Genomic DNA, 11,662 nt, shown 5'->3' with positions numbered 1-11,662 from the left:
ACATTTTTCACTCAATGAACCCTTACTGCATGCTGCTTCCAGATTCTGGCCACCAGCCAGCCAGTCCCATCCTCCAGTAAAAACTCCATCATGTACACATATTCAAGCTCCTGCCCATTGACCACTACCTGACCATCTGTGCTGGTCACTTCAGTCCCGGCACTGGTCACCCTGGTTACTGACCACTCGGAACTGGTTGCTGCTGAGATTGACCTTTGGTCACACTGAGGACAGGAATAGTAAGGAACTTTATCCTGTACTCTGCTGGGAACGTGCTCCGTAAGCCATTTGGAGTCTGGAACTGCCCTGGTGGAAATAAGTGCAAGTAGTTTACACAGAAAAAGTGAAAGTGAAAGTAGAAACCACTTGACAGTGCCCAGAAGTGCTCCTTTACACTGGCATCTTTATATACAGCTTCAAATTCACTAATGAATGGTATTTTTATACAGCTTGAAACTGACTACATTTCTATTAAAAATGACACGGGTCAAGAGGTGTGCTTCACAAGAAAACTTTAGACAGAAAGTGGGTCCTAACTTTGAAAACAAAAACAGGCACAATATTACATTTCATTGGACTACTGGTGTTGCCGATCTATCTGTGCTCAAATAAAACCAATTTCATAAATCTTTTTTATTTTTTTAGTGTGTGTGTGTAGGAGAGAGAGAGATAGAGAGAGATGACCCAGTTTTTCCAGACTCCACATACTTACAAGTAATGGCACATAGGGCACGTCAGTCGTATGTATGGAGGCTGCTTGGGTTGGTAGTCCAGGACCTGGGCAAGAACTCGGAACGTGTGGGGAACGCTGTGATGTAAGACTTCTTGTATTGTGGAGATTTCTAAGTGATGGTGCCCGTTGATAACTGAAACGTCAAATAGACATTTATTTGCCATTCAATGACTATTTCAAAATTAAAGATGACAAAAGATGTCTATGTGGTGCCCCTTTTTAAGTTTATTTGGAAATTATTCAATTTATCAAAGTGCCATGTACTTTTACATTATGCTTTAAAGGTAAAATGTAGGAAAATGTATTTTATTTCAGAATTTTCAGATGGGCAGACAAAGCTTTGCTAAATGTATTAAACAAACGTAATACATATATTAAAAAAAATTAAAATATACGTCAGAGACCAATTTTAATACCTGATGCAGTTTTCAAAAGGCATCTGTCCACTTTCCTAGCCTGGTTTGGTGTTTTTCTTGGACTATAGGGGGTACCACCAGCCTGGACACCTCCCACTGTGTCTTTGCCACTAGGACTGCTGTTCAAATCAAGAGACTCGCTCTCATCAATTATGACTACATTTTCTACTCTTGGTTCCGTAGAATGTCCAATACTATGTTCTGCCCTGCTTGACCTCTGGTCTGCTGTGTCTCTACTTTTTCTTGGGCTTTTTGAAACTCCTTTGGATGTACTGGGTTGGGGAAAACTAGGTAATATCACATTTCTGCTGAACATACTGTTAGAGTTTTTGTTTGCTGTCTCCCCCATCTTTCCAGGGCTTGTGGACTTACCCGTAGAAGTACTTGGCTGAGGATTATTGGGACTACCAGGTGCCCCCTCATCTTGCAGCTGAGGACAAACCTGAAAATAGACTCAAATGTCCATATCACTTTCTTCATGCCTGCTTTGAATCAATACCATTGCACAAATCATATTACAACATATTGCTCCAAAAACCTAGTGTACAAATAAAAAATCAGTTAACAACAGCTCATCAATAGTAAATCTCCACCATAAAGACATGCCTACAATTAGACTAAGACAGGTCCTAGAAAAGTTAACAGAACAAGGTTGTTTGCTTTCAATGCCTCGTCCATGTTGGGGGTCTTTGGTACCTGTTGTTCTACTGTGTAAATATGTCTATTTCTGGTATTAGTCAGTCTGCCTGAGAGCACTCTTAGTAAGCGAAGAAATAAAAATGTCACCAAATGTTGACCTGTTCATAAATGACACTTTCAGTAGATCTGTTGGAAAAAAAGGCACAAGTCCTAGAAAGGTCATACCCCATTCATAATGTCTTTTAAACAGGTCACTTCCCCGCTGCCTTCAGCCATGACCATTATTCCTCGGCCATATGATGTCCCCTTGTGCAGACAGAGTTCTATGGTGGGGACAGCACTCAACTCGGGACGGGTGTCTTCATCCTTATACATAGCAGCATGGAGATTCTTCAGCATGATAAACTGACCAGGCTAAGAATACAGAAAAACATTAGTGTAATAATGATTACAGTTTCTATTAATGCGAACCTGAGCCAATGCTAACATATATACTCCTGTAACTAACTCAAATGCTACAGATAATTTAATTTGGCTGACAAAAATGGAAAATTACTTGAAAATATGTCTGTTCATATCAATAAAATGAGAGGCTGCCCACAGAGCTAATGTAAAAAAAAAAAAGAAAAAAAAACAGTAGAAGAGAATCGGTAAAGCTGACAAATCTGACAACTGGTTCCAATAAGACAGAAACCCCAATACTACTGTATATAATTTGTAAATACCCACCAATTTTTTCACACACTACATGCCGACAGTTTTGGTCTCTTGAGACTCATTTGCAGTATTCTGAGAGAACTGAGACATCTACTGTTTAGACCATCTTTTTCTCACCTTTAACTTTTGAGCAACAGGCACATGGTCATCAAATACATAGACATCAACAATGAAGTCCAGGACTCTTTCTGTAAGTTGCTCATCTATGTGAATGTCTTCCTTTGCAATATCACACTTATGATAGGGGCTGTAAATACAAAGAAAAAAAAGACAAAATGGTCCTGAGATCAGTATATTATCTGAAAGTGATGTGGAATCGAAGAACTAATTGCAAGTTGTTGAAGAACAAGAAGGCACTGTCACACAAAAGTCAGTCTTCCTAAAAAAGAAAAAAAAAAAGAAAAAAATCTTGGGTCAGTAAGACATAACTCTAAAACATGTACATTGCTTAACAGTTCAATAGTTATAAAAAATATGTGAGAACAAAGTAAACTGTCATTATGAGGTGTGCAGTAAAAACACATACATGTTCTAGTAGAGCTGACAACACAACTATGCCAAATTCTCTGATCATTTTGCAGGTATGAATTTAAAATGAACCTCTGCAGGCATTATGTTAAACTTAGAATTCTGTTCATTTTGTATGTGCTCCCTTTAACTGATAGTAAACTTACAATTTAAAATAGATATGAACAGAAAATTATTAAGGTTAGGAGAATTTTTTATCAAAGTCATATATCACCAAAAAAAGTGTGATGTGAACAGTCACAAGACAGCAACTCCCCCCCCCCCCCATCTCACAGCACAACATCCTGGCAAGAAGGGCAAAAGTTAGTCCCCAAAAGCTTCAGGTGATGTGACATGATAAATTCCCAATATATATTTTAAGGTGTGAAGACTTACCTGGACATCTTAGTCCCATCCCACACCTGTAGTAAAACACACCTGCCAATCTCCACCTCTATCTCTCCAATACCAACTACCTGAAATATGAAACTATTCGAAATAGCACAGCCATAGTTTAGTACACTTTATCTACAACGTGATTGCTCCGTCACATGACGATAGTTAAAAACTGACAGAAAACTTCTCATAACCCACCAACAACTTGAGAAACTAGTGAAAATTTTAATAATGTGATGATGACTTAAGTCGAGGATTGGTAAGAGGCCTTTATGACAGATTGAGACCATTTTCCTCCCATGTACAATGGCACACACACACACACACACACACACACACACACACACACTTCTGATTACCTGGCACAACAAATCAAAGTACTGGCCGACCACACATTCTCCCAGAGTGCACCTGTTATCCCTTTCTTGACTGAAACATTCCCCTTGTAAAGACCATTCTCTAAGCTCCTCCACCTGAAGTACGCAATTATGCAAGTGATAATAAATATTTATTTTATCATCTCCATTTACAATATTAATCTACAATCAGTTATCTTACTCCTAGTTGTGGACTCACATTGCAAGTGCTGCAATTAAATACTAATATTTTAAGAACAAATTCCTCAAAGTAACTGTTAAGCACACAGGACATTTATTCTATTTAATTATGTACATAGTGTGTACAAAAAGGGTAACAATTAAGATTGTGCATGTGTGCATGTTTACACAGTGCATTAAATTCAACGGAGATACAAAAAGGAGACTAGGTGAATATAACACATAACATAACAAAAGATAACATTACAATACCAAAATCACATTTAATCACCTTAAGGCTGCTCATAATTACACACATACCTTCAGCCTGTCTTGGTCAGTCAGAGTGTACCCCCTGGTGGTGGACTTAGGTTCAATGGGATCCTCCAGGTCAGCAGAGAAAACAATACAGGAGAAGCCTGGCCCGTTCTGTCCTTGTAATTCCCCATTAAAAGTCCCAATCTGCAACGGACACAAATGTTTACTGGGCATATAAAGTATAGAGCAAGCAATCATATTTTGAGCTTTTCTGATCACATTAGCACACTCTGAATGTTTTCTTTTCATACATGTTAAAAATTATTGGGTCTGGCTAAAGCATACATTAAGAATTTTGTATTTTCAATTGATTTTCATTTTCATTTTTTGATTTTTTTATCTAAATACAGAAATCATTTGTCAAAAGCTACCCAAACTGAGTTGAGAAACCATGAAATATCAAAATGTTTTAAATGTCTTCATAAAAACATGCTGACAAATGTTTCCAACAACCTGCACAAAGCATGAATATAACAGACATTAATCCACCAAGAAAAAAAAAAATTAAATCAATACTGGATGATGTTTTAATGAGATAAAGGAGTATTGTCATAATATACACAACAGTCTCACTACCTTCAGTCTATGCATCCTGACTATTTCTCCCTCAGTCTGGACAGGCGGTAAATCTGTAGCGCTCTTTGCAAACAAAATGCATTTGATTTTCTCCTTGTCTGCTAGAGATGGATCCACCAAGGAAAGTACCATGTAGTAGTCTGAATAGCATAAGATAAGTCTGTTTGTCCAAAACTGTGAAACCCACTTCACACACTACATGTATGTCTGTTGATTAATAAAAGACTGAGGACAGTGTTTTTGCTATTACCATAAATTAAGTATCTTCCCTGCAACTAGACAAAGGTATGTTTTAAATTGCTGATTCCAAAAAATCTTTAAATTACACTAACCAAAAGGAACCTACAATCTTTCAAGTAAATAATTTATGCATTATCTTAGCACAAACTGCATTCCTGTAAGAAAAATCTAGCCACAGAAACAAGGCACAAAAACAAAGATGACACCTAAGTTCCAGGAGCATTAGATCCCCTAAAAGTGGAGAGATAAACGTCTCTTGTTTGCCACTTCATTGTATGGATCTTCCAGTGAATCAATGTTCCATTTTTTTAGAACGGCATATCTTCAATTTGGGATTAACTGTATTATAAACTTTACCTGAACCTCGTGTCTTAGTGGGTGGTTTGAAAAACTTGACCACGGCGTAAACATCCACTGTGGCTCCTCTGGTCAGTTTACTCAGAGGGACGTACGTGTACTTCCTGTTCGTTTCACCAACCTGGAACCACAGGACACAAGAATACATGTTAAATTTAACCTCAAATTACAGAGTTCCACAAAAATAAATATCAACATTCTTCTAAATGAATTATCTTTATCTGAACTCTGGTGCATAGAAGTTTCTTATAAGTGTCTGGGGTAGCGCTAGCAATTTTTTTCGCTTAGCCAAATCACCACATTTTTGTCAATTTGTTACCAAAATGGTTATAATTTGGCTTAAACATGTCAAATCAAGCCCTTTTTCTTTAGCCAATTAAGTCAGTTTTAGCATTTGGCTAAATTGGCGAGTGCTAGCGCTACCCCAGAGTGTGCATGTTTGGCTGCATGCAAAGTGCAGTGTATTGTCACTCAAGTTCAAGATTCAACTATAATTTTGTGTCTCAAAACAATTGTTTAATCATACATTTCTTTTCAAACATCTTATATAATTTCAACAGATTTGTTTACTCCAAGAACTGATGCGCTGACCTTCAGCTTTTTAACAGGTCTTTCTGGGGAGACAGTTGTGTTTTGTTTGCTGACAGTTGCTTCTGCTCTTCCTTGACAATCAACAGGGCGATTTCCTGGGTTTTTATCAGTATTATTTCTATTTGATCTGGTCCGTACAGAATGAACTACACCAGAAACGGCAGGTTTCTGCTGATAGCTGGCAGGAAGGGTCACGTAGCTGCCATGGACTGGCAGACCAAGAAACTTATGTGTGAGATGAATGTCATGGAGACAGCCCAAGATGTCAAGTAAGAGGTTCTGCATCATCACAATATCATGAGATTTGGTTGAGTTTATGCGTCTTATTCAATGGATAAATTTTTCCAATCTTTTATAACCAATTTTTTTTTTTACTCTCATGGTGTTATATATTGTTTTGGAACATTTTACATTTTGTGCCAGTAGTCATCAGTTTAACAGTCTATTGAAAAATATTGGTAAGAGTTTGTCAAATGTAAACATAACAGGTGCCCTATTTATGAAAATCAGTTGAATAAAAAAGTGTTCAATAGGAATATTAAAAACTCTTTGAGAAAAAATATCTTCATAGATTTGTTTATTGATTAAGAAAGAAAAAAGAAAACCGTTGCCATAAAACATCATTTGTCTATGCCAAACTTCCCTTTTTTTTTCGTCCCAGTGATGTCCCTTTTTTTCATTCCAGTGATGGGTGATTGAGAAACCGCTTTCAACTTAGAATTGTGTCTTGGTATTATAAACAGCACAGAGAGTTTAATATGTTCACATTTCAGGTGGTTGCACATTGAGACCATGTTTGCAGTAGCTCAGAAACAGTGGACATATATCTATGATAACCAGGGGATAGAGCTGCACTGTTTGAAGGCTCTGGACTGTGTACTCAGAATGGAGTTTCTTCCTTACCATTTCCTTCTGGCGTCAGCTGTAAGTAGTGGGACTTTCAAGAATATCTCAATAAAGTGTGAAGAACATTTCATGTATTTTATGATTGTTTTTTACATAAATATTTATGATATGCCCTAAGCCTATACTTTCTTTGAGGAGCGGGGTACAGTCTCTTGAAATTAGCAGGAGCAAATAATTACTGCCAAGCAGTAGCAAGGTTATGATCATAACAAACCTGTTGATTTTAAAGCCCTATTCTAAACAAATTGATAAATATATTTGAGTTTATGTATAGTCTTTGGGGGAAGTATCAGATATTTTAAGAACATTAGTGCTGAGATAAAGTGTTTGAAATATTTGAACACACGCACTGAGAAAGCATTGTTATAAAAGATCTCTATTCAAGTTTAGGTTTTTTCCCAGCAGGCACTCAACGTTGATTCAACATTGAGGATAGGTTGAGATGATGTTGATCCATCAATATTGATAGATCAACAAGATCTCAACATTGAATCAACCTTTTCTTGTCAACCAATTGTCAATGTTGATGGATCAACAGGGTCTCAACATTGATTTAACCTTTCTTTGTCAATCAATTTTCAATGTTGATAGATCAACAGGATTTCAACATTGAATCAAACTTTTCTTGTCAACCAATTGTCAATGTTGATAGATCAACAGGGTCTCAACATTGATTTAACCTTTCTTTGTCAATCAATTTTCAATGTTGATAGATCAACAGGATTTCAACATTGAATCAAACTTTTCTTGTCAACCAATTGTCAATGTTGATAGATCAACAGGGTCTCAACATTGATTTAACCTTTCTTTGTCAATCAATTTTCAATGTTGATAGATCAACAGGATTTCAACATTGAATCAACCTGTGTTTGTAAACTCTTTGTCAATGTTGACATATCAACTGGATCTCAACATTGGGTCAACCTTAACTTTATTTATAACCTTAATCATAACCTTGATAATAGTTTTAAATGATTATCTCACTAGAGAGGTATGCATAGGGGTAATTACCCCTCATAAAACGCTTGTTTTACCCCCTTTTCATTAAAATTAATTTAGTGAAAAAAAGCGATCGTCATTTTTTTTTTTTAACTTTCCAGATTTGATGTTCAGGTTATCTTTAAGAAAAAGAAAAAAAAACATAGGGTCACCACCCTTACTTTATGGCAAATTGACAAAATTTACTCAAGGTTGAAGAAAAAGCTTGAAAAAGCCAAAAATGCCTGTTTTTCTGGAAATTCAAGTTAGCTGTGAGAAAAAATTAGACTGGTGACCCTTTGTTTTTGTATTCTTAAAATTATCTTAACTACCTGATGTGACGTTATAATTATTTTAGTAAAGCTAATTTGTTGTTTAATTTTTATGAGTAATTACCGTATGTGCCTGCATACTTGTATAATGTAAATTAAGTGCGGGACTGTTATTAAGTGCGAGACTCCGGATAACATAACTGATGCAACACGTGAGTGTGGACAGTGTGTAACACTTTTACAGTACAAAAACTGTACTTTATTAACAGTACTCTGTGAGGCCACACTATCAGGAGGATCGTTCAACAGATAAGGACATGGAAAACGGTGACATTGCGTCTTCAAAACCCCACACTATCAGGAGGAACGTTCAACAGAAAAGGACTCGTAAAACTGTGACATTGCGTATTCAAAACTTAACTGTCTACGAATCTGTTAGAATTTAACTGTATTTGACAAATGTTAAAGTTTATGCAACATGATAGTATTACATGTAGTTAGTGTATGTAGTGTATGTTCGTTGTTTGTAATATATTATATTCATAGTTAAATTAGTTGTTGTTTGTGTTTTTTTATGTTCGGGCTGTTTTGGTCCGTAACACTGAGCATCAAACTGGAAAGTTTAAAAAGAATCTGACGACCCATAGGTGGATACAGGGGCCGGTCCCGGGGTCTGACCCCCCCCCCCCCCCCTTTTCTTTCGGAATTACCTTTTTTTGTAGGTAATTTTCCTTATTTCCCCCCTTTTCAGATCTGAGTCTTTTTATTTCAAGAAATGCTTGATATCTTGGAGAACACCTTCAGCCATCAGGCAAATTTCAATCAAATATCCTGATAGCCTAATTGATATATCAACGTTAATTCAATTTTTAAATTCAACTTAATTTGAAAATTGATTCAACATTGAAGTATCAATGTTGATTCAACATTGATACCTCAAGGTTGATTCAACCTTGATGGTTCAACGTTGATTCAACTTTCATAGTCAACGTCATATCAACATAGTTTCAACGTTGACCGTCAACATTGATTCAACATTGATACCTCAAGGTTGATTCAACCTTGATGGTTCAACGTTGAGTCAACTTTCATAGTCAACGTCATATCAACATAGTTTCAACATTGACCATCAACGTTGATTCAACATTGATACCTCAAGGTTGATTCAACCTTGATGGTTCAACGTTGAGTCAACTTTCATAGTCAACGTCATATCAACATAGTTTCAACATTGACCATCAACGTTGATTCAACATTGATACCTCAAGGTTGATTCAACCTTGATGGTTCAACGTTGAGTCAACTTTCATAGTCAACGTCATATCAACATAGTTTCAATGTTGACCATCAACGTTGATTCAACATTGATACCTCACTTTATCTACAACGTGATTGCTCCGTCACATGACGATAGTTAAAAACTGACAGAAAACTTCTCATAACCCACCAACAACTTGAGAAACTAGTGAAAATTTTAATAATGTGATGATGACTTAAGTCGAGGATTGGTAAGAGGCCTTTATGACAGATTGAGACCATTTTCCTCCCATGTACAATGGCACACACACACACACACACACACACACACACACACACTTCTGATTACCTGGCACAACAAATCAAAGTACTGGCCGACCACACATTCTCCCAGAGTGCACCTGTTATCCCTTTCTTGACTGAAACATTCCCCTTGTAAAGACCATTCTCTAAGCTCCTCCACCTGAAGTACGCAATTATGCAAGTGATAATAAATATTTATTTTATCATCTCCATTTACAATATTAATCTACAATCAGTTATCTTACTCCTAGTTGTGGACTCACATTGCAAGTGCTGCAATTAAATACTAATATTTTAAGAACAAATTCCTCAAAGTAACTGTTAAGCACACAGGACATTTATTCTATTTAATTATGTACATAGTGTGTACAAAAAGGGTAACAAGATTGTGCATGTGTGCATGTTTACACAGTGCATTAAATTCAACGGAGATACAAAAAGGAGACTAGGTGAATATAACACATAACATAACAAAAGATAACATTACAATACCAAAATCACATTTAATCACCTTAAGGCTGCTCATAATTACACACATACCTTCAGCCTGTCTTGGTCAGTCAGAGTGTACCCCCTGGTGGTGGACTTAGGTTCAATGGGATCCTCCAGGTCAGCAGAGAAAACAATACAGGAGAAGCCTGGCCCGTTCTGTCCTTGTAATTCCCCATTAAAAGTCCCAATCTGCAACGGACACAAATGTTTACTGGGCATATAAAGTATAGAGCAAGCAATCATATTTTGAGCTTTTCTGATCACATTAGCACACTCTGAATGTTTTCTTTTCATACATGTTAAAAATTATTGGGTCTGGCTAAAGCATACATTAAGAATTTTGTATTTTCAATTGATTTTCATTTTCATTTTTTGATTTTTTTATCTAAATACAGAAATCATTTGTCAAAAGCTACCCAAACTGAGTTGAGAAACCATGAAATATCAAAATGTTTTAAATGTCTTCATAAAAACATGCTGACAAATGTTTCCAACAACCTGCACAAAGCATGAATATAACAGACATTAATCCACCAAGAAAAAAAAAATTAAATCAATACTGGATGATGTTTTAATGAGATAAAGGAGTATTGTCATAATATACACAACAGTCTCACTACCTTCAGTCTATGCATCCTGACTATTTCTCCCTCAGTCTGGACAGGCGGTAAATCTGTAGCGCTCTTTGCAAACAAAATGCATTTGATTTTCTCCTTGTCTGCTAGAGATGGATCCACCAAGGAAAGTACCATGTAGTAGTCTGAATAGCATAAGATAAGTCTGTTTGTCCAAAACTGTGAAACCCACTTCACACACTACATGTATGTCTGTTGATTAATAAAAGACTGAGGACAGTGTTTTTGCTATTACCATAAATTAAGTATCTTCCCTGCAACTAGACAAAGGTATGTTTTAAATTGCTGATTCCAAAAAATCTTTAAATTACACTAACCAAAAGGAACCTACAATCTTTCAAGTAAATAATTTATGCATTATCTTAGCACAAACTGCATTCCTGTAAGAAAAATCTAGCCACAGAAACAAGGCACAAAAACAAAGATGACACCTAAGTTCCAGGAGCATTAGATCCCCTAAAAGTGGAGAGATAAACGTCTCTTGTTTGCCACTTCATTGTATGGATCTTCCAGTGAATCAATGTTCCATTTTTTTAGAACGGCATATCTTCAATTTGGGATTAACTGTATTATAAACTTTACCTGAACCTCGTGTCTTAGTGGGTGGTTTGAAAAACTTGACCACGGCGTAAACATCCACTGTGGCTCCTCTGGTCAGTTTACTCAGAGGGACGTACGTGTACTTCCTGTTCGTTTCACCAACCTGGAACCACAGGACACAAGAATACATGTTAAATTTAACCTCAAATTACAGAGTTCCACAAAAATAAATATCAACATTCTTCTAAATGAA

The 11,662-nt window shown here is 36.4% G+C and overlaps 1 protein-coding gene across 1 annotated transcript in view; it reads right to left on the bottom strand.

Moving 5' to 3' along the window:
* LOC106158238 (uncharacterized) overlaps positions 1-11,662 on the bottom strand; it is a 61,152-nt gene that overhangs the window by 880 nt on the left and 48,610 nt on the right. The window contains exons 24-37 of the mRNA XM_087008632.1: positions 11,452-11,572; positions 10,855-10,994; positions 10,283-10,423; positions 9,789-9,902; positions 5,436-5,556; positions 4,839-4,978; positions 4,266-4,406; positions 3,768-3,881; positions 3,409-3,488; positions 2,623-2,752; positions 2,014-2,202; positions 1,150-1,591; positions 713-866; positions 27-306 (exon numbers count right to left, since the gene is read on the bottom strand). Of these exons, the coding sequence (XP_086864758.1) occupies positions 27-306; positions 713-866; positions 1,150-1,591; positions 2,014-2,202; positions 2,623-2,752; positions 3,409-3,488; positions 3,768-3,881; positions 4,266-4,406; positions 4,839-4,978; positions 5,436-5,556; positions 9,789-9,902; positions 10,283-10,423; positions 10,855-10,994; positions 11,452-11,572 (2,307 nt within the window). The remainder of the gene's footprint in view (positions 1-26; positions 307-712; positions 867-1,149; positions 1,592-2,013; positions 2,203-2,622; positions 2,753-3,408; positions 3,489-3,767; positions 3,882-4,265; positions 4,407-4,838; positions 4,979-5,435; positions 5,557-9,788; positions 9,903-10,282; positions 10,424-10,854; positions 10,995-11,451; positions 11,573-11,662) is intronic.

This window comes from Lingula anatina, chromosome 3 (genome assembly GCF_051362555.1).
Source record: "Lingula anatina isolate TDL-2025a chromosome 3, LinAna3.0, whole genome shotgun sequence".
Taxonomy (NCBI): domain Eukaryota; kingdom Metazoa; phylum Brachiopoda; class Lingulata; order Lingulida; family Lingulidae; genus Lingula; species Lingula anatina.
The sequence above is the reverse complement of the archived record's forward strand: the minus strand, read 5'-3'. Positions and strand labels throughout refer to the sequence as shown.